This window comes from Dasypus novemcinctus, chromosome 1, assembly GCF_030445035.2.
Source record: "Dasypus novemcinctus isolate mDasNov1 chromosome 1, mDasNov1.1.hap2, whole genome shotgun sequence".
Classification (NCBI taxonomy): domain Eukaryota; kingdom Metazoa; phylum Chordata; class Mammalia; order Cingulata; family Dasypodidae; genus Dasypus; species Dasypus novemcinctus.
In genome coordinates, this window is record NC_080673.1 from 77,537,293 (window position 1) to 77,561,968 (window position 24,676).

At 33.4% G+C, this 24,676-nt stretch overlaps 1 protein-coding gene across 11 annotated transcripts in view; it reads left to right on the plus strand.

The window, feature by feature from the left end:
* Window positions 1-24,676, plus strand: part of PRDM5 (PR/SET domain 5) — a 291,517-nt gene that overhangs the window by 192,940 nt on the left and 73,901 nt on the right. For 8 of the 11 annotated variants that reach the window (XM_058293289.2, XM_058293285.2, XM_071214900.1 and 5 more), the window contains one exon: window positions 17,865-17,950. The exons of the other annotated variants lie outside the window; for them this stretch is intronic. In XM_058293289.2, the coding sequence (XP_058149272.1) occupies window positions 17,865-17,950 (86 nt within the window). The remainder of the gene's footprint in view (window positions 1-17,864; window positions 17,951-24,676) is intronic. 11 annotated transcript variants of the gene reach the window in all.

Sequence of the window (24,676 nt, forward strand, 5' to 3'; positions counted from 1 at the left end):
GTAATTTTGCATATTATTATTTTCCCCTTTCATTTTAGGTTTCTTTGTTATAGGATATCGTACTGAGAATGTTATCTTCATTATTTTTTTCTTTTCCTTCTTCCATGCTATTAAGATCCTAAAATGTTGATTATGCAGAAGTTCTCATAACTTAGTTTTATCAATGTGATCTTGGTCAACTATTGATAAGGAGCTAATTTAATATTACGGTGGTTGGTGTAATTATGACCATGGAATTTCCTTAATGCATTACCTTTGAAAAAACGCCTTTACATGGCTTATGCTGCTGATTAGCTAAGCCTTCTCTTTAATAAATGTTTAAAGGAGACTGCAGTTGAAACTATTCATTTTGATGGTATTTTAAATTCTAAACTATGTGTGTCCCACTGATTTCTTTCTTGAAATTAATCCATGGTGATCTCCAAAATAACTTTTGATAAATTTAGTATGCCTAGTCATATCAAAACTTGTCCGTGGCTTTTTAAGTCTGTACTATCTTCTTTTGTAGGCATAAATATAAAAATATGCTTGATTCTAAGCCCCCAAGAAGATTATGGCCAATAAAGTTTGCTTTACAAAACAAAATATTATGCTGTTCCTTTGAAGAACAGTTTACAACACCAAAAGGGTAGAAACCATGCCTACATATAAAGTATTGAGGGCACTGATTAAATAAATGTTCATAAATTGGACTATTGTATAGATAGTAAATATGCTTTTATAGAAGTGTATTAATTAATGAAAAGAAATGAGAAAGACAAGATATAAAATCAGTGATATATTTTGTAAGGATAAGCATGTACATTTTAAAATCTTAAAGGGTCATGTACTAAATTGTAAACTGCATTTATTTCTGTATGTTGTCAATATGGTAATTTCAATTCTCTTCACAACTTTCTGTATTTTCTAATTTTTCTATCATTTTTCTTGTGTAATAAAAAGAAGTTAAAGTATATTATCCCTATATTATCATTATGCAGAGTACTGTTATTATTAGAAGATTCATGCTGACATATCAACTGCAACTGAAAAGAAATGCCTATAAGATATATGTTGCTTAAGAAATAAGAAAGAATGAGGCTATGGGAACAAGAATGTAAGAAAGCAAATATAGCAAAAGAAATGTTAACAAATATAAGTGAGAGCTTGTAGTGTTCACAATAATATTCTTTTAATTTTTCTTCCTATTTTAAAATTTTCATAATTAAAAGTAAGTGCCTATCTCCTGAGTCTCATCAACCAGCAATCTTTTTCACAGTTTGCAGACTCTCTTACTAGGCTTGTTTTGTCCCCAAGTCTCCAGTTCAATGTTACTTCTTCCAGGATATGTTCCCTGGCTCATCTCTGTACCTGCTCCTCTATTTCCGGCAACACAGCATCTTATTTGATTGGTTGCTGTCCATAATCTTCAGTAGACTGTAGGTTCTGTGTTTTCTGAGAGCTGTGTCCATATCCAATATCTGACTTGTTTATATTCAGTGCACTGCCCTTGCAAAAGAGATAAGTGAATTCTTGTTAGATAAATAAAATTGCTGTTCTTGTTGGATAGTATTATGTATGCCCTTCCCATGGTGAGAAGTTCTGGATTTGAATCCAAATTTAAATCACCCTAAAGCCTTTTTTCATGTAAAAGCCACAAAAATTTGTAGAATTCACTAGGGGAAATGTTAACATCAAAGAAGAAAATTGCTGAACTTCCCAATCTATACCCTGGGCCCACCCACAATAAAAGTTAGACCCTTTGTTTTCCATCCATTCTTCATCCTATAGTTTAATCATACAATTGGTGGGAAGCAGAATTTATGGCAAAGAATAGTTAATAGCATGTTACTGTTTTCAGCTTGTATTTGTCTTGGTTTTTGAAATTCTCATTATAAAGAAGGTAGAGAAAATGGGTTTGGATAAATGTCCCTGCCATTTTTTTTTTAAGGTTGAGTCTGCTATGTGAACTAGAATAATTAGAAATACTTGTGTAGTATTCTATAGCCTCTTCCACTATGTGATCTCTCTAGTAGATATTTGAGGCTCCCGTTGTTCATTATATATAAATATCCCTTCTCAGTTTTGATTTATTATTACTTTGTTTATGTATGTACATGACTAGATTCTAAGCTCAAGAAGGACAAGGTAGACCAAGCCCATATCTTTACTCAAATTTATTGAGAGAGAGAGAAACTCCCTCAAATACATTATCTAAGTTAATCCTCTCATAGCCAATGGGATAATTTTCTAAGACCATTCTTATTTTCCAAATAAGAAGCTGAAATTCAGAGAAGTAGATGACTTATCCAGTATAAAGGTAACATCCCAAACTTTTGACTTCAAATTCTATCTCATTTTTGCATTATCTCTTCTTTTTTTTTTTGCGACATAGATATCACAATTACCACAAGAATTACAGAAAATCTGTAAGCTCCCAGTGTAAAAGATGTGGATGAAATTCCGAAATCTTTTATTATTTCAGTGCTATGAAAGTTTGTACTGTAGAGTCCAATGAAAAATGCTTTCTTTTTTTTAAATCAGCATTCTTGTGTCTATTTACTCCAGAGCCATCTTTATAGTTTTACCAAATGCTTTTTTTATTTCTAAGAAATGATTCTTAATTGGTAGTTGTGCCTTTTAGTGAAGGGGTTGTATATTGAAATTTAATGTAATGTGATGGGAGTTTTATGGCATTAATAGTCTTTTAATCTGTTTTCCCAACACATTGAAAGAGTCAGTTTCATTTTTTTGTTTTTCCAGTATTCAAACTTGGTCAATAATTTGGGAAATCGTTTCCTTTTTTATTTATTTATTTTAACAAAGTCATAACACTGTTTTACAAAGAGGAAATGTGCTTCCAATTTGTTTCTTTTATATAGTCTCCCAATGGTGTGTTTTATGTTTCTTTTCTAATAACAATGACAGTTTTGTTTTTGTGTGGCATTGAAGGCAGTTTCCTTCATATTAATTTTCTTAGGACAGATTTTTTTTACTTGGCTAATGACTATTGGATATTTTAGCTGTTGGATTGCTACCAGACTGTTAGTCCTGGGAAGAATCTTAGTACTTAGTTCTCTTAGTTTTTTACTAATTCTTTCTTTGTATGGTATAAAAATGACCTTTTATTTGTGTTAGGTTTTGTAAAGGGTAAGATATACAAACATTGGAAATCTTATATCACGTCACCCTCTCTGTTCTCACACACATCCTCCTACAAATATCTATAAAATTCAAAATCAAAATAATGTGTATAGGTTGACCGTGCAGTTACATCAATTTGAAATTAAATTTGTGAATTTGTCGTTTAGATGACCTTGGGTATGTTAGCAAACATTTTTGACCTTTATTTCTGTTATATATGAACTATGGATGCTGAAACTCATCTTCAGATTTTACTACAAGGAATAGATTGGAATACACACATATTTACCCACTAGAAAGTATGTAGAAAAGCTTTGGGAAATCTGTGAATCTACTAAAACTGATACAAAATCAAAAGTGTGCTAGTATACAAGTACATATATGCATTTTCCCTAACTCTTAGTTTTCTTTTTTTAAATAAAGACTTTATTTTTGAGAGAAGTTTTAGTTTTACAGAAAAATTGCACAGAAAGTAGAGTTCCCTTCTACCTCCTCTCCTGTTCCCCTCTCCACCTCCGCCATAGTTTCTCCTACTATTAACATCTTTCATTAGTGTCATGCATTTCTTACAATGGATGAACCAATATTGATGCATTATTATTAACCAACGTCCATATCTTATTTCAGAGTTCACTCTTTGTGTTGTACAGTTCTATGAATTTTGACAAATGCATACTGTCATGTATCCACCATTAAGGTGTCATATGTTTTCCTGCCCTAAAAATACCCTATGTTCTATCTATTCATCCTTCCCTCCTCTCCCTGAACCCCTGCCAACCACTGATCTTTTTACTGTCTCTATAGTTTTGTCTTTTCCAGAATGTCATATATTTGGAATCATACCATGTATCACTTTTTCAGACTGTCTTCTTTCATGTAGCAAGCAATATGCATGTATGGTTCCTCTATGTATTTTCATAGTTAATTTCTCTTTATTGCTGAATAATTCCTCCATCCATGGATGTACCACAGTTGGTTTATCCTTTCCTCTATTGAGGGACATTTTGGGTGCTTCCAATTTTATGTAGCTATGAAGAGAGCTGCTGTAAACATTCATGTGTAGATTTTTGTGTGGACATTTTTTTCAACTCATTTGGGTAAATACCAAGAAGTATGATTGCTGGATCTTATGGTAAGCCTAGTTTTAACTTTGTAAGGAATTACCAGACCTGTCTTCCAAGATTGCTGTGCCATTTTACACTCCCAGCAGCAATGAATGAGGGTTTCTGTTGCTCCTCATCCTTTCCAGCATTTGATAATGCCTGTGTTTGGATTTCAGCCTTCTAATAGATGTCTAGTAGTATCTCATTGCTTTAGTTTTCCATTTCCTAATGACATGATGTTGAACATCTGTTCATATGCTTTTTACCCATCTTTCTATTTTCTTTTGTGAGGTATCCAGATATTTTGTCCATTGTTGTAACTGGGTTCTTTATTTATAGTTAAACATTGAGTTCTTTTTAAATTTTGGATAAAGGTCCCTTTTTGGATATGTGTTATGCAAACATTCACCATTAAATATGATGTTAGCTGAGGTTTTTTTGTCAATATTACTTATCAAGTTGAAGATTCCTACCTAGTGCTGAGAGTTTTTATTGTGAACATGTTAGATTTTGTCAAATGCTTTTTCTACATTTATTGTTAGGATCATTTTATTTTTCTTCTTTAGCTTGTTGCTGTGATGAATTATATATTAATTGCTTTTCAAATACCAAACCACTCTTAAATATCTGGAGTAAATTCTACTTGTTCAGGGTTTCTAATTCTTTTTGTACATTGTAGGATGTAGTATGCTAATATTTTGGTGAGGATTTTGGCATCTATTATCATGAGAGAAATTAATCTGTAATTTTCCTTCCTAGTAATGTCTTTGTCTGATTAATAATTTTTTTTAAAGAATTAAACTCCAATTCCTTTACTTTTTAATTGAGTTTATACTATTCTATCTTAAATAACCAATTTATTGTATCCTTGACTCATCTTCATTCTTCTCTATCCATTCCTTCTCCCTCCACTATTCCTATTGCCACCCTTTTATACTGCAAGGGTTAAGTCTGGCAAAAGTTGAGTTTGTCTACTCACTTTGAAAGTTTTATTTTTCATAAACTTTCTATACACTTTCTATAGTCTACTCATTCTTCATAGGTGATTAGAATAAGGGAATGGCAAGTGCACATAAGACATCTGTATTTATGGATTTAAAAATATATAATATACTTATTTTTAGTTTAGAAAGGAATTCCAGAAATTATCGCTTTGAAGCCTTAAAAAAAATATTAGTTCAAGTCTTTTACTTGAACTAATGTCAGGCAACATGCCATGATTTGCCTAAGGTTAACTTCTATGTGGTTCATCTAGAACTAAACCAAGGTTTAAACTTTTTCCAATATATCTTATTTCTGATACTTTTATTTCTGGTTCTTCAACATACCTCTTAATTCTTACTGTTAGCTTTAACTTACCATAGAATATCATTGTTTGGTGATATTTTCTTGTTGATGTATCAACCAGTTAGAATAATAATCTAGACTTGGAAGCTTGAAGATCTGTAGTTTGATTCGGAACTTAACTGAAAACATAACTTCGAGAAATAGAGAAATTTTCCTACCACAAAATCAAGTATAGATATACTTTATTATCCTGGAGTCTGATTGCAGGCTTTCAAACTCCATTTTATTTCTCTGCGTGACCTTCAGTAAGATGCTAAACCTCTTCAAAGCTTAATTTCCTCATCTGAAAAACGGGTAGTAACAGTGCCATCCTCTTAGCATTGTTGTGATTGTTGTGAGGAATAAATAAAGAGCTATATAATGAACTTCACATAGTGCCTGTCACAGTGCAAGTACACAATGCATGTGAGTTGTAGCTGCTGATGTTGATGTGTTTTGCTGGTGTTATTCCTATCTGTCTAATCACAAGTATTCGCAGTCCCTTGATACATTGTTTGGCCCTCTAGTCCCAGCATCATAATGCTCATCTTTTTATGAACTTCAGCAGCAGAATTTAGATGAGGAAGATGAGAAGAGCACATAGCATTGCTGTCAAAACAGGGCCTGTTTGGGGTGAGTGAAGGTGCATGTAGAGTATGTTGCTGTCACCATCAGTGAAGGTGGATGTTTAGGTCTGTGCCTGGCAGGCAGCTCTGTAATTTATCATCTGGTTTCCTATGCCGCAGTGACAGAGACGGCACTCTACAGGTCAGCTGAAATAGGAGAACGCATTCTCCTGTTGGTTTATAGCTTCTTAGGGTCAATGAGAGTGGGGTTAATTCAGCAAGGGAATCACAGACTGTGACATGAATTCCATTGGTTGTTCATAAATTAGCAAAGAAATTCTAGGAACTGCTTTTGGGGTTTTAAAACTCTGGGCCAGAAGGTTAATTACTTGTCTACAGTTCCAGCCAACTTTCCGTGTTAATAGATACCGGCTGTGTTGGCCCTTCTGTTCTAGACTAGGTTGTATACTGTCATTTGAATGTAGTAATAAATCTCTGTCTTAGAGAATATTTAATTTTTGATGGATACCTGTAATCAGCTTAGAAAAAAGGATGAATATATTATGATTTGATTTATGCTTGAATTTTACCACTGTTTTCTTTAGTAATAATTTTTCTCAAGGATTGAATTTATTCGTTTTAGGATATTTGCTCAAAGTTATGAAAGTTGTAGCTATAAATAATTATGAGTAATTATAAGACAATAGTAACAATTATGAATAAACAAAAATAAACATGGAAATTATGTATAAACAAAAGAAATTTCAAAGAATATGTTCTGTGCAATTTTATAAGAATTAGATGACCTCTAGATGTTGAGAGGGAATTTCTTTTACTATTATTTATTTTCTAAGTGGTTTCTCATTAACACTGGGCCAAATCAAATGTTCTCTTACCTGCAGCTAATGAAAGATTTAATAGAATAATTGAGTATAGAATATACACAAAAATAAATTTTCCCAGTATCACAGTTCAAGGGCTTCATACTTACCTAAGAAGTTTTTGACTGGAAGTTTCTTATTCATAAGCAGCCTTGAACTGCATGATTTTAATTTTTTCAGTGTTATTTTGATACTTTAAATAATTTCTGATCACAAACTACATTGGTGAAATGTATCATTTCTTCCTCTTTTTCTCCTATACTCACCTCCTACCCACTTAATTTTGGGTTAGTGGCAACCATGTATAACAATTTAAGAGAGAAGCATTCATTTTGGCTCTCATTAATCATATAATTATGTAGTTTTTTTTTTTTTCAAAAATATCAAATGTACTAATTTTTAATGCAGTAATTATAGTGTTTTTTCAAGGTTTTTCACAGGCTGCAGATGAGGCACATAGGGAGAGTAGAAAGGTAACTTAGTTACCATCACCAAATAAATTTCTAATATAGTCATAGAGTCTCTGATAAGATGGATCATTTAAAATATACCATCATTTTTAAACTTTGTATCATTTCTTCATTTTCTTGATATACTGGGATTCTCAAAAATGAAAGTGGCCAAAGGCAACAGTTTTCATTGACTCTATTTCTATATCTTTATCTATTAACAAATTACATATTTGTTAATATGTAATTTAGCAAATATGTAAAAATTAACAAATGACATAGATAGAATACACCTATTAAATTTGCAGTGCCAACATTTTCCTCTAGTTTGGGAAAACTGAAGATTTTAAGGAAGTTTAGCAAAATGGTGACAATGGTAGGAAAATGTCCTTATTGGAGAAAATCATTAAGTAGATGTGATTTCCTCTGATACATGACTTCTCCTACCATTGCTACCATTTTCCTCCCAAGAATAATTCTCTGAATTGTTTCTGCATTGCTGAACTGTGCTTCAGATTTGGAGAATGTTTTATAGCTTCTCTACTTTGAGAGAAATGGGAATCATAGAGAATCATTTCTGCGTTTCTTACTGCTCAAAGTTACATACTCTTGCTTCTTCTTTTCTGGCATATTTACAGGAATACTCTGTGTGCAGGCATCTAAAATTTAATAGCTTAATCACTCCACAACCACCATTCACAAACTATGTTTATAAATCCTGTGTTAAGTAGAACAGGTTGAAATTCCTGAAAAGGGAAAGCATCTAAATGAAAGGATTAATGCTTTTCCCACAAATGTCTGATCCCCTAGTAACAAATACAAAATGACAATTAAGGACCCCACATACCTTACCTTAAATTGTCCCTTACCATAAAAGTGTAGAAAATTCACAATGTAGTTTTTCTTTCTTCGTTAGAACCTTTAAAACTCCGCCAATGTCTGAATTGTTCAGCTCTTTCTTCTCTTTGTGAATCAGTCCTCTAGGCTCCTGTGAGCACTTACACCAAGGATCTCATAAAGGTCTTGCCCCCTTCTTAACACCACATGTACTAGGGGGTCTAAAGCAGAAGCATCCAGAGTAGGGAGGGGTTCTTTTACTTTCTCTTCCTAGCTAATTACATTTTAAATTATTTATTTATTATCTCCTGTCCTTCTGCATCTCATATTCTGCTTTTTTTTTTTTCATCATTAAATCCGTTTTTGTTTTGTTTTGCCCTCAATAAGTTGATCTGGCTCGTTATTATTTCACACTGGAAAGTTAGAGGACACATGACTTGTTTTTTTTCTTCTGGATGACCCTCACTTCATTCTATTTGGCACATTTTCAGAAATGAAAGGGATTCTGTAACTGTAAGATTCTTGAGGACAAGTAATCATCTTTTACTTTTTTAGCTCCATTGAACCTTGCATTTAAATAAAAGACTCAACTTGTTTTGATTCAGGTGGTAAAACTATTTTAAGAAGTAAAGGACTCTCCATGCATAAATCTTGACATTTTTACATTTTATCACACATTTCCTTATAAGAGCCCGGCTCTTCTACGCTTTAAAAGTACAGTATTTCTGTAAACATTCAAGAAATAAATGTCAAGTTCAATTTTTGTTGTCTCTTTTAAGAAGATGGTGTCCTAGGATTTAACTTCTTTAGACAGTGTGATTCCTCAGGGTTTGGTTAATGGGAGCATTCCAAGAGTAACAGTGTGGGGCTCATTGAGGTCATTGATGGTTCATGGCTCTTTTTGCTACAGAAAAGTATTTCAGTCCACCAAAAGGTGCCAAGAAGGAAATTGAGCTACTTCCATTTGGCAAGGTAGCATTATATTTCTCTCTTTAGTATATTCTAATTTATTAGATTCTTCATAAGTTGAGGGGATTGGATTGGGGGAATTAGAATAGTGATTGGGTGATGCTTTCACAATTTTACTTTTTTGGTTTAATTTTCATTTAGAATGAGAAAGTTTATTTTGTAACAATTTCCTTAGTCCACAAATGAAAAATAAGTCAGTCCCCTGACATTTATGGAAAACAAATGTAAAGTTCTTCTAAAGAGTTCATATGTTATACATTTATTTTAAAACTCAACCATGTGGAACCATCTTAGAGTATTTTTCATGAAACATACGTTTTTGAGGTTTGCTTTTACATATGAAAGTATTGCGATTTTCAAAAGTGAATTTTGTTAGAAAAAACAAAGTAAAAATGTGGTAAATGTAGCTCTAATACTTTATATCTTTAAACATGATTTTTAATTTGGATTCATTGAAAATAATTGAGAGTTTAACATTAATGCATCTGAAATTACATTTTGTCTGTGTGTACCTTCATCTTTTTCAAAGATTTATATGAGAGTTCTTGAAATATGCTGTGACAAAATGAGTTAAAATTACTAAAATGCTTTGTGAAATGTTATATTTTTATTTTAAACAAAATCTCATAAAACGTATTTAGACACAATTATATATTAAGCTTTTCTGCTCATATGTAAAATCCCCCTTCAAAGCGTAGGGCATACTGATTATACATATTTTAATCTTTAAGTTTGATCATGATTGTTATTGCAAAATCCATTGCATTTAGTGTGTTCAGTAGCATGAACTAAAATTTGATCTCTGAGCCTCTGAGTGGTTCATTTTATTTCTTAAGTTCATGGTCTAGTCCATTTGTACATTTTCTGATATCTTTTTATTTATTATTTAGACAATTGTTTCTTAGTGCCTACAGATAGAGAGAGAGTGCAATAAAAACCATGCAAAGATTTTGTCAATGATGCCTTAATATTACATTGGTATCAGCATTCCAGTTGTTTGTAAGATTTTCTTTGATGATTTTAGGTTATGGAAACCAAGATCTTTAGAAAGTATTTGCATTAAGATGTTTTACATTGCGGTGGTTACATAGTAATAGATTGACATTCAGAACTCTTCACAAATTTGCTTAAGATTTAAAAAAAATATTAGCATGTTAATCAGTTGGTGAGGGCTATAGTTTTTCTAATGCCTTTAATTAAAATTGCGTTTTATAAAATATTGCTCACATCAATAAATGATCATGGGGATAGCATATATGACATATTTTAGACCAGATTCTGAATTTTTACTGTTGATTTTAGTCATATGTGGCTGTGGGTGAGTGTCCTCAGAATGTTTTTTCTTTAGCAGAGATTCACAGTAGCTTGTTTGGGGACTAGGCTGGACTGCAGTAAGGCGCTCCATCTGGCTTCCAGATGTCCCCTTTCATTGCCACTGGCTACTTTTGGAAGAACATCTTCAATCTTCTGGAGCTGCTTCCCTAACATTCCCCCGTATTTCACTTTTAAACTACTTCCATCTCAGGTGTGCCATCAGTGAGAATTTGGAGGTACCTATTTCAAGCCCACTAAGCTAAAATATTTCTGATTTAAAATTGGAGTGCCCCCAAAAATGTACCTGAATGATGTTAAGTTGGTGTCAAGGAAGTACGGTCATTGAATAATTTTCCTTTTTTTAGCAACCTCAGCTAAGTCCTCTCTCTGTCTGCTCTACCAACTCAGGGTCTTTTTTGAGCCTGTCTTATTTTTCTTCACACAATTTATCATCTGAAATTGTTTTTTTCTTTAACTTTTTCTTTCTCATCTCACTGGTAAAATTGAAGAGACATTGATTTTGTGAATCTCTTCACACCTGCATTCCCAAAGCCCAGGACAGTAACTAGGAGGTGGTATGTGCCCAAAAATATCTATTTAATGAATGAATAAATTAACTCCGAGGTACATATACTTTGACACCTTTTTGAATGTGTGAATTTTTTTTTTTAAAGAAAAGTTGTACATTTATATAAAAAATAATGCAAAAAGTACTGAGTTCTCATATCCCTCCCTTGCTCACTGTGTTCCCTATTAAATACTACATTGGTAGCTAAGTCTTAGACAGTGTAAATGTATAGTACATTATATTTTCCTTCTAAAATGTGGAAGGTGATTACTTACTGTTTTAGTTTCCAGTGCTCAAGCAAATACCATACAGTGTTTAGGCTGAAACAATGAGAATTTATTTGCTTACGCTTTTGAGGCTAAGATAACATCCAAATCAAGACATCATCAAGTGATGCTTTCTCTGCACAGACTGTGGCATTCTGGGGATGGCTGCCACTGATCCTGGGTCCTTAACGTATCACATGGAAAGGCACATAGCAGTGTCTCCTGACCTCCCCTTCTCTTCCAGGTTCCATTGATGTTCAGCTTTTGGCTGCTCCCTTTGTGTAGCTCTCAGTTTCTTCTCAATTTCATTCTTTTTAAAAGGGAGCCACTATTAGAATTAAGACCCATCCTCATTTAGGCGGAACACACCTTAACTGAAGTTAACCTCATCAAAAGGTCCTACTTAAATGGATTCACACCCACAGGAATGAATTAAGTTTAAGTACAGTCTTTTCTGGGTTCTATACAGCTTCCTGCCATCATACCTATAATCCACACTGTCTGCCATGTAATGTAGTTTTCAAGGCACAATTAAGATTATCAATATTTGCACTCACTTGAGAACTTCTTCACGACATAACACACATTCCTAACCTGTACCTCCTCTCCCTCTTTTCCTGATGTGCTTTGATAACTACAAGAATCCTGATCTATCAGCAGTTAGGATCTGGTTAATGTTTCTTGTATTGTGAGAAGCAGAGTTTTTTAATAACTTTGAAAGTCTAATTTAAAACTCTAATTATTCTAAGAGTGGGTTCAAATTCTGATTCTCCCAATTATCTTGTCATCTTGAGCAAGTTACTTATCCTTTCTGTGCCTTACTTTCCTCATTTGTAAACTAAAGATAGTAATACCTACATCATAACATTGTTGCAAGAATTAAATTTGCTAATGTATGTAAAATATTCCAAACAGTTTATGAGGGACTCTTCATAAGTTGTAGCTATTTTTATTTCCATTTTGATTGGTTTTTACCTACATTTTAAGCTAATTTTTCTATTAGCTAATATTCATGTTAGTCAAAATTTAAATATTGTAATTAGCCTAAACAAAAAGAAGACAGTCAAGGCCTAAATCTACCTGAGAAACTAATAATTAATAGTTTCTTGGACTTGTGTTGTACACCAGAGCCTGACAATGCTCAAGTAAGAAAGATCTGTGTTTTTAGAGTTCACTCAAATTGAAGGTGAGTTTCTATATATACTGAGATGATTTTTTTGTGTAGACAAAGACTATATCCTATATACCCCTCACAATAATTTAAACTAATGGAGGAAAGTAGTATATGCACACTCTAAAATGAAACTAAGAATAACATCTTGTCTTCTTTTAGGCAAATGACTTTCTTAACATGTTACTGTGTACAGGTATACAATTCCTTTTCCTCTAAAGGTTCCAATTTCTATTCTGAGCCACCTATGTGGATCTCCTGGGCAGTAGATAGATAGACATCAGTGATAATAATTGCCAACATTATAAGTAGAGTGACCATAAATTTCTGTTGTTCCAAAGGGGACCCTTTTGAAAGCAAAAGGGAATGTTATTAAGAATTGTTCTAGGATAATAAGCATAAATGGAGACTACCTTAGGCTAACTTGGATATTTGGTGACTATACTTATAAGATAGGTAAAAATTTATCCCATTTTTCAGAGTCAGTAAGGTTGAATATTCTGAAGTATTTTAGCTAGGAAGACAATAAGCAGTATTCAATGCAGCACAGATTCCAAAAATGGAGAAAAAGCTAACCCTTTAAAGGACTTTAACATTTTCATGTCTGATAAATAAAATTTCTGTTATGACACTAGGTAAAATAAGGAATGAATTTGTTATGCTCCCTTCTCTAAAATTCCATAGTGTTTTTTAACTATAATTCTTTCCTTGCTTAAACAATTATCAATATTATAAAAGAAAATAGTAACTTTTTATATTAGGCTTAATCAACATAATTATTTATGCCTTTGCTACCAGTCTTTGATTTTGTTTGCTGACTATTCTATTGCTTTTCGGGGAGCAAGACCACACATAAAGCAATGTGATGCAAAAAAAATAGCTGTGACTGTTAAATTTTCTTAGAGTTACTTAAAATTTTTGCATTAACTTTTTTACTATTTTTATTCTATATACATAATCTAGATTTGGTTTATTAATAGTTAAGCAAAAGGAAAATATTTTAGTATTCTTTATTATCTATACCTAAAGTAAAACATACCTGCTTTGAAAATCTAAGAAATTACTTTCCTTAACATCAGGGTTTCTTAACAAGGGGTCTATTAACTTGAATTTAAATTAAAAAAAAAAAAATTCTTGTAGGGATGTGTTGGTGTGAATGTAATATATTTATTAAATAATAAATGGTATAATGTGGAGTTGTAAGGGATCCATGGTTTTCACCTGACTGGCAAAGGGGACAATAAAATAAAGTTTAAAAACTCCTGCTTTACATACTTTTTGAAGAAGAAAATTAAAACTATCTATAATTCTGTAAAGTGGGAGATAACCACAATTAGCATTTTGCTGTATTCTCTTCCAATCCTTTATCTTTGTGTGCATGGCTAAAGGTTAAAAATTCAATAAATGATAGTCCCTTCTACTATTCTTACTACTGCTGCTATTCCTACCACTATTATTTTTATTTTTGTCATCATCATCAAACAGAAGAATTCTAGAAATAGCAGAGAAGTGAAATAAAAATGACTTAAATATGTAGGGAGGAGTAAAGGAAAAAGGGGATATCTAAGCTGTCTTCCAAGTTTATGATTTAGTAACTGGATGAATGTGGTTTGGTAACTGGATGTATGTGGTACAATTAGTCAGGTCAGAATATACAGGATACACAAGATCAGAAATGAAGAGCATGAATTCAGAATGACTGATACTGAATTTGAGTTGTCTATGAGAAATCCAAATGTAGGTTAGGTGAACATGTGGATATCCAGGAGCTGGGACTCAACAGAAAATTAATATAAAACACCTTATCATCCTAGGGTTAAAATAAGGTTACATTTATATAAATATTCAAATAAATTGGGACTCTAAGCCTTCAATCTACTGACAATGAAAAGCTGGTCCTTTTCAGGGTCACAACTATGATAAAGTTAGGAATTCCAGATTGGCTTACCTAGTCCAAAGGTTGATTTTGCCTCATAGAAGGAATTGGCAAGTCTGGACAGTGCATTAAAAGGATCAGTTCCCTATTTGTACTGCAATTATCATTTTTAGGTTTTTCCCATTTGGTGGTGTTGTCAGTATACTCCATTGCTCAGTCCAAAAGGGAAGTGCTGGATGTTATTTCTATTCTTTTTTTTTTTCTTTAAACAAATCAATTTTATTGACACATACTAATAAAGCATACAGTTCATCCAAAGTGTACAATCAGTGGTATTTGGTATAATCACATAGTTGTGCGTTCAACACTTCAGTTATTATTAGAGCATTTTCATTATTTCAATAAGAATAAGAATAAAAAACAAACAAGAAAATTCTTTACCTCTTACTCTCTCTATTCTTCATAGCTGCTATTTCTGGCCGTTCTTGCACTTTTATTTTTTAAGCGGTTTTCTTGAGATATATTCACATACCATATGATCTAGCCAAACTGTAAAATCAATGACTTTTAGTATAATCACAATGTTGTGCATTCATTACCATAAAAAAATTGTAGAACAATTTCATTATTACAAAAAGAAAAGCTCCACATACCTTAGCAGGCACCTCTCAGTCCCTCTATCCTTCCCTAGCCCTACATAACCACTTGTCTAATTTCATCTTTATAAATTGATTTTTATTTATATTTTATATAAAAAGGATCATCCAATATGTAGTACTTTGTGTCTGATTTCTTCAATGTAGCATAATTTTTTGTCTGATATTAACATTTTATAGTATTAACATACATTAGTTCAGTTTCAAAGAAAAATACTCTTATATATCCAATTTTACCCATATTCATATTTCATATTTTTTAGCTTTCCTTTTAGGTCATGTGTATTACTAAAAGGAAGGCTTACAAATGTAACATGAGACTGTATAATGTAATAAAACCACATGTGAAATTATGAATATGGGCACTCCTTGAGGGGGAAAGGTAGGGAAAATGCCTGTGCCGGGACACTATAGATGCTTCCACGTGATGTCACTGTCGAAAACAAAGTAGAATAGTGCAAGGCCCCCATTTGCCCACAGAGACCTTGAAACCTATGAATGCAGCTTTTCCTTTCTTGGAGCAGTGTCAGGGACTGGAGAGAGGTCAGGGAAAGATATGATGAAAAAGTGACCATTGGATTGAACAACAAGATCATTGTTGACCCAAGAAGGGAGTTCCCTGGACTAATGAGACTGATACCCAGGCTGAACTAAAATGAGAATCAAATGGGACATAAGAGAATAAAAGAAGAGCATATATTACTTACAGTATCAAAAGGTGTGGCTTTTAGGGGAAGGGATGACAGGTATAAGTTTTATAGCCACTGAGGTAAGTATTTTACTGTATTGATCCTTGTATGCAGCCAAGGTCTAGCATCCTGCTATGTAAGGGCATTATTAAATGAAAGAATAAATGTATTATTAATTTTGAGTTACTGTCCATTCCAAATGATTAGACTTTGACCTAAGGACATCTCAGATTCCTTCTGGAGAGTATTTTTTGTCACTTTTGGTCATTTCACAGTAGAATTTTTAACAAATGTGATATATGTCTGTGCTTCCTTGTTTTAAAAATCATTTTTTGTTTACCATGGGACTTAAATTTAACACCCTAAATCTATAACAATCTCATTTACTTTTATACCAACTTAACTTCAATAGTATATAAACGGTCTTCCTACACCACTGTCTCCACCCCATTTAGTTCTTATCATTATGAGTCTAAATCACTGATTTGTCATTGTATCTTATGCATTACCTTTTAGGTACTGTAGGAAGTAAAAAGTAGAGTTACAAACCAAAAATACAATAGTACTGGCATTTATATTTACCCATGTTGTGATCATCCTGGACAGGATTTAACAAGGGAGGAGAAAAGGTTCAAAAATCATTGTATTCGTCAGGGTTCTCCAGAGACACAGAACCAACAGGATACACTCACACACACACACACACACACACACACACACACAGATATACATAGGTATGTAAATATTAGGAGCTTTATTATAGAAATCAGTTCATGCAACTGTGGGCATTAGCAAGTTCATATTCTGTAGGGCAGGCAGCAAGTTGGGAGTGCCAATGAAAGTTTTCAATGAATTGCCCAGGAGAAGTTGCCTGGCTGAAGGAGAGAGAGGAATTCTTTCAGACTGCTGAAATTATCTGTTCTCCCTTTAAGGCCTTCAACTAATTGGATGAGACTTCTTTCATTGTTGAACTCAGTACTTTTTGTTGATCATAGATGTAATCGGTCATAGATTCAGTCAATTGACATGATTTAAATCCATGAAATATTCTCTCAGTAACAATCAGGTCAGTGCTTGCTTGACCAGACAACTGAACACTGTAACCTAACCAAGTTGACACCTGAACTTAACCATCACAGACATTATTGAGATGTATGAAAAAATTAGGATATAGATTATAAGCATTTATCAATGTTAAATCTCTTTAACTACATAATTACACTTAGAATAGTTACATAAGTGAATATTCTTGGTCTTAGGGAATGTTAAGGGTCATAATGTATGCAACTCAAGTATTCAGAAAATGAATTGATACCTAGATTGAGAGATATATGGGTAGATATATAGATGCATTGATTGATAAGTGGCAAAATGTTAAAACTGGGGGATCTGGGTACTTGAGGGGGAGATGTAGAGGTATGTTGCAGCTCTTGTATGGGGTTTGTATTATTTTTGTAATTCTCCTGTATGTTTGAAAGTATTTCAAAATAAAAAGTTAAAAACTATCATTAAACTATGTTCTTAATTCTACCTCTAACTGAGGGGCACTCAGTTATACCAAAAAGTATGGATCAGTTATTTACTATAACTACCAATAGCTATGTTTACTGTTGACCAATTTTATAAAACTATTTTAAAACCCAATTCCCTGGCTAAGACAGATTCATTCATATGAAATCTTTTTTTTTAAAAAAAAGTGCCAATGAACCAATTGAATAATATAAAATATTTTAACAAATTCTCCACATTTAAGATTTCATTTGGGCTTATGTATTAAAATTCATATGCAGCAAAATTCCTGATAGTGAATATTGTTTACTTCTGAGTATCAAAAGTCCTTGGATCAGTTCCCTCTCCACATCAGCAGATATCCTCGGCCCACTACCTTCCTGCACTGCCCCTTGTTGTCTGCTCAGCTCTGCCTTAGAGTGTGTTCACAGATATATGTGGGTAAGTCACCCAGGTGACCAAGCGCTGAGTGTATGAGGAATGATAGCATAGGGCTTACTTTCCAGCTTACTTTGCTGCTTTATATATTTTTTCTGACACTGAGGCTTCCTGTATTTGTAGGCGAGCGTCCCTATCAGTGTCCTTACTGTGAAAAAGGATTCAGTAAAAATGACGGATTGAAGATGCACATCCGTACTCACACCAGGGTAAGATTATATTCTGTCTCAATATTGTTGATTATGAAAATCATACATATTTTAAAAGAAAAATATTTAGCTTTATGTGAAAAAATAAAGGTGATGCATCTGTATTTATGATGGACATTTAAGGGTAAATATTTAAAAGGCAGAACAATAAAGAAAAAACAAAAATCGAAACTGAAAACCCATCCGTTTCTTTGAATTGTAAATCAATCTTCAGGAGTTATACGGGAGTTACAAATGATAAATAGATTTTTAACATATTTATACTAGAAAAAAAAAATGTTACTTTGCAGAGTATTTTCCAGTGATAGGAACATTCTTGAATCAAAGTGAGACTGTTGGCATTTGACTACTAAGTAATTCTTATGAGTTAATATGTTTGCAGTAAAAGTGTTACAAATAATTTAAAATAAAGGAGATAGTTTTTTTTTTTTTTTTTTTTTTTAAGGAGGTATTGGGAGTTGAACCCGGGACCTTGCACATGAGAAGCAGGTGCTCAACTACTTGATGTACATGTGCTCCCCTATGGCATGAGGTGATTCAAGTAGTTCTTCCGTTTGTTCTCCATGACATTGCAATGACAGATACAGGCCATTATACATTTTGTCAAAACCTATAAAATGGTGTGGGACATAGTGTAAATTATAATGTAAATTATAGTCCTTGGTTAATACAGTGTTTCAATATATGTTCATCAATTGTAACAAATGCACCACACTAATGAAAGATGTTTTAATGTGGGAAGGTGTATGGGGGTGGGGAATGTGGGCATCCCTTATATTTTTTATGTAACGTTTATGTAATCTAAAGCTTCTTTAAAAATTAAAAATATAAAAAAATAAAAAGAAATACAGGGAAAGTTGGAAAACAGGGAAGTGTAGGTCAGTACTTTGCAGGGCATGCTTACGCCGTTTCATTCTTTTCTGAGGATGCCTTTTGTTCCTTGCTATCAACATCTCTCACTGGACTCTTGCCACTGAGTTATATGTGGCTTTTCCAGATCCAAGTATCCTCCTCACATGCAAAAAAAAAAAAAAAAATGTGAGCAGCTCATCCTCCATCCATATACATTTCTTAGCTTACTATTCAGTTTGAAGTACAATTGAACACTTACTTTATTTAAACTTTCTACTTGGAAACTTTATGCTGTTTTACATAGCTAGTTTTGATTTTGCTCCCTGTATCTTCTTGCAGCATTAACTTTCATTTAGTGCCTTTTCATTTGAACCTTAAAATTAAGGTTCTTATGTTCTGTGTGTAAGTTATATATTTTTCCATATTTTAGGAGTCATGCCCAATCCATTTAAAAGGAATTCATAATTTAGGCCTCTCTTGTATTTTACTTTAGCTATAAAATAAAAGCTTTAGAGAAGACACTTAGTAATAATAGCCTTCCCAGTATTAAAATTTTCTAGTCTTCCATTTCAGCTCTGTAAGGCATGCAAAAATACCCTCTGAAGTCCTGCTAAAGAAATACTCTTCTTGTCCTTGCAGTAGGAGAGGCAGGATTCTCATTCAGGTTTTTATCATCATTTTCATTTTGTGAGCATATTAAAAATTAGAATATATTCTAATTTTGAAATTACTTCACAAACTGTAAAGGATTAGACAAATAAAATATTTATAATTGTATTAGTCTACCAAAAGGGGGGTGCCAATGCAAACTACCAGAAATCTGTCCCAAGGCCAAATCAAGGCATCAGCAGAAATGCTTTCCTACCAAAGTCAGCTATTGTTGATTCCTGTGTGTTGCTACATGGTGAAGCAAGATGGCCACCAGTCTCTGAGGTATCTTTTTGCCTTCTGGCTTCCTTGTCCTCTTGAGTCCATGGTTCCAGTCTTGAGGCTTTGTGCTTAGATGCAGTGAACCAAAACACCTACTCGCAAAAGGGTCAAAAGCTGGCTAAACATTAGGTTCAAAAGAAATGATGTTTTGTATCCATTTACCACAGAAAGTGTCATGTCTTAATAAAGAGGCAAGAAGAATTTCCCTAGCTACAGGAACATTGCATAGGGTATCTTCTGTATGGGTTGAGAAAGTGGTCTTTAGGGATAAGCAAAAGCTTGGAATCCTCATGAACACATTAAAAGGCATACATAGATAACAGAGACAGACGAAGATCCAAATAATTCATTTGAGACAAGTAGGGGTTGGGACGAGTTGATTCCAGAAAATGCTAGAGAGAGAGCTCTTTGAGTTGAGTTTTGAAGAATATATAACTTTTTCCCATTTTTGTCAAATGTAATTGCTTGGGAGAGATACCTACGATTAGTGTGCCCAGAGTGATGAAGTCTGAGGATGCATGTTGAAGTACGAGTGGCTAGGGCTGAGAAGCTGGTAGAAATCCTGAAAATGTTTAGTTTATGTGTGATGTGATGCATTTCGTTTTGCGTAGGGAAGTGACATAATCAGCTCTGTCCCTTAGAAAGTTTGCTCTGAATTGTTGAGGGAGAAGTAAAGGAAACAGGGCTAGAAGAGGCAGGGAGACTCAGTTAGGAGGTATGACATAGCCAGGTATGTGAGAAGAGAACCCAAACTAGGTAGTGATTGGATTTGAAAGGAAGAAAACACATGGCAGTCACCTTTGTGGTAGTATTGCGAAGGTTTGGCCATCTTTTGTATATAACTGGTAAGAATAAGACAAAGTCACAGATAAATCAGACTTGCCTAGAAGGGCCACTTTGGGGTATGGCGATGTACCCATAGAGAAAGGAAAATTAGAGCTAGTAGAGGTAGAGACAAAAATTAAATGAGGTGAATTTTTCTATACTTCATCAGCTTTTGTGTTATATAAACAAAAGGATAAGGCTTACTGCTTCTATTTGAAAACATCTTTAATTAGATTTTAATATAGTAAATGTTTTATTGTTTCTAGAATCCATGTCCTTCTTGGGAAATTTTATATTCATTGCAAATAAATCATTTTGGATAAATGTTTTAAAAATACCATGGTATTTTATTTGTCTCAGAGAATATACCTACTGAAATTGAGCTTTCTTATTCTGTCACAATAAGCTACTTTTCCTTTGTAAAAGGAAAAATCAAAACGTTTAAAAAATAACTTCCATTTCAGCGATAGACATCATATTTCTCCTTTCCTTTTTCCCATTCTCTCCTTTCCGAAAATTTTTTGCTGGGTCATCAACCCAGTTGATGGAATGTCCTATATTCTTTTTTTTTCTTTATTTTTAAAGGAGAGAGATTACATAAATGATAGATTGAAAATATAGGGGATTCTCATATACCCCATCCTCTCCCCCAACACTTTCCCCTATAAACAACATCTTTTACTACTGTGGTACATTTGTTACAATTGAACATATTTTGAGGCTTTGCTACTAAGCATCGTCTATAGTTTGCATTGTTTTACACTTTGCACTGAACAATTTTATAGGTTTTGACAAGATGTGTAATGGCCTGTATCCATCATTGCAATATGCAAAACAATTTCAGTGTCTCAAAAATGTCCCATATTATACTTCTTTTTCCCTCTCCCTCTCCTCGGAACCTCTGGTGACACTGTCTTTATATTAATGTTACAAGTTCTTCCATTACTAGAATAATAACCTATTTTAGCCAATAGTTGCATTCCCCCCCCCCCCCATATGTTAGTTCATTCCTTTTATCTTGGGGATTTGGGGATGGTGATACCCACTCTGCTTCTTATTGAGAGGGGGCCTTAGATCCCATGGGGCAAATCGATGGAACTGTCTTGCTTGCAGGTGTAAATACTCTGTTTTTAGGGATGGATGTTGTCCATCATTATCCTTTTGTTAGTTTTCCTGGGTGAGTCTGATGAACTGGAGAGTAGGTGTTGGCTGCAACTCTGCTGAAAGTCAGGACTCAACCTGAATGAACAGCCAGAAGAGTAAGTCTCTGGGACATATATTTAATGATATAGTGCTAATTATAGGTTCAAATAAGAACCATGTGTAGGAAAATTATAAATGACTCTATCTTTGCTACATTGGGGAAGAGGGGTTATCATATATTCTAAGGTAAGACCCAATGACAGGTGCTGATTTCCTGGGTTATCTGCCCAGCCTGTAGTGTCCAGATGCCTCTAGAGTTCTCAGGAGCACCCCTACTTTAGGTACTGTTTACTATGGCAGTCAGTGAGATCCTACTGACACATGCAGAAGCGTGACCTCTGGAATGACCTCCCGACTCACTTTGAAATTTCTTAGCCGTAAAAACTCATTTACATTCAATATTTCCCCCTTTTGGTCTAGGTCTGGTTTACAGAAAAACCACGTAAAAGATACAAGGTTCCTATACACCCCCCTATTGTTGACACTTGGCATTAGTGTAGATACCTTTGTTACAATTGAGATAAGAATATTAAAATTTTAACATTAACTATAGTTTACGTTTGGTATATTTCTTTCTAATATACTGCCCTGTTATTAACATCTTGCATTAGTGTAGTACATGTTATAGTTCATGAAAGAACATTTTATACTTGTAGTCCATCATTTGCAATGTACACTGTGTTAATGTTAGTTTTATTTTTTATTTTATTTTAGTACCATATATATAATATAAAATTTCCCCTTTTAACCACATTTACTTTTATAATTCAGTGCTATTGATTACACTCACAATATTGTGCTACAATCACCACCATCCATTTTCAAAACTTACAATCAATCTAATTAGAAATTTTGTAATAACTAAATATTAATTCCCCATTCTCTACCTCCAAACTAGCCCCTGGTAATCTAGATTCTAGAATCTAACTCTATGAGTTTGCTTATTTTAGTGATTGCATATCAGGGTGATCATACGATATTTGTCCTTTTGTATCTGGTTTATTTCACTCAGCATAATATCTTCAAGGTTCTTTCATGTTTTCACATGTATGAGGGCTTCATTCTTTTTTTCTGGTGAATAATATTCCATTGCACGTATATACCACTTTTTGTTTATCCATTCATTGGTTGATAGACATTTGAGTTGCTTCCATCTTTTGGCAATTGTGAATAATGCCACTTTGAGCATTGGTGTGCAATATCTTTTGGAATCCCTGCTTTCAATTCTTTGGGGTATAAACCTAATAGAGGATTGCCAGGTCATATTGTAATTTTATACTTAGCTTTCCGAGGAACTGCCAAACTCTCTTCCACAGTGGCTACAGCATTTTACATGCCCACCAGCAAGTGGTCTCTCCACCACTTGTAATTTTTTCTTTTTATAATAGCAGCTATTCTAGTCAGTGTGAAAGGTATCTCAAAGTGGTTTTGATTTGCTTTTCTCTAATAGCTAGTGGTCTTCAGCATATTTCCATGTGCTTTTTAGCCATTTGTATATCCTCTTTGAATAAATGCATATTCAATTCTTTTACCCATTTTTAATTGGCTTGTTTGTCTTTTTGTTGTTGATTTGTAGCATTTTTAATATATTCTGCATATTAAATCTTTATCAGAATATGGTTTCCAAATATTTTCTTCCATTGTGTAGGTTATCTTTTCACTTTCAAGTTCAAGTCCTTTGATGCACAAATGTTTTTAATTTTGATGAAGTCCCATTTTTATATCTTTGATTCACTTTGAGTGGATCCACTTTCCACAGAACCAACCTTTCGTTTTCTTAATGTTCTATATTGTTTTTTATTCTCAACTTCATTTATTTTTTATGAGAAGTTGACATTTACGCTTATTGAAGATTCCTTGTATGCGAGGAATTGCTTTTTTATTGCTGCTTTCAGAATTTTCTCTTTATATTTGGCCTTTGACATTCTGATTAGTATGTGTCTCAGAGTAGGACTGTTAGAATTTACACCGTTTGGAACATGTTGCACTTCTTGGGCATGTATATTTATGTCTTTCAGAAGAGTTGAAAATGTTTGGTCATTATTTCCTTTCATATTTTCTCTGTGCCTTTTCCTTTCTTTTATCATTCTGGGACACTCATGCCATGTATGTTTGTGTACTTCAAGTCCCTGAGACACTGCTCAGTTTTTTCTGATCTCTCTTTTTGTTATTCTGACTGTATGATCTTGATTGTTCTGTCTTCTAGTTTGCTGATTCTTTCTTCTGCCTGTTCAAATCTTCTGTTTATGTGTATAGTGTATTTTTATTCTTTATTCTTGTGCCTTTTATCTCCATAATTTCTGTTATGTTTCTTTTTATACTTTCAAATTCTTTTTTATGCTCACACATTGTCTTCTTAATATCCTTTAGCTTTATATTCTATATTTTCCTTCATCTCTCTGACTTGATTTATGAGATTTGTTTGAACTTGCATTAGTTTATCCAAATTTTGTGTCTTCTCTGAAGTTTTGATGTGTTCCCTTGACTGAGTTGTATCTTCCTGTTTCTTAGTATGGCTTATAAATTTTTGCTGTTATCTGTGCATTTGATTACCTCAATAAGTTAACTGTCAGTTTCTCCCTCTTTTCTAGGGTTTTATTGTTTTTGGCTTTGTGTTAAGGTTCTTCTTTCATGCTAGGCCCATCTTACTCTGGACCGTTAGAGTATCCCAGGTTTAACTGTTCAGATTTTCTCAGCTCTTCTTTATCTGATTCTTGCCCTGCATATGCAATACAGTTTTTAAGATTGTACTTTTTTGTGCAGTTGTTTCACCTCTAGGAGAAAGCTTCCTTTCCTTTGTTTCTTTGCTAGGAATCTTGATCTGTTTGTTTTTGTGCAGAATCTTTCTCCCCACTCCTATGATTTGTTTAAATACTCAGCCTTATTCTGTGCCCTATTTTCTTTACAGTTTTCAGT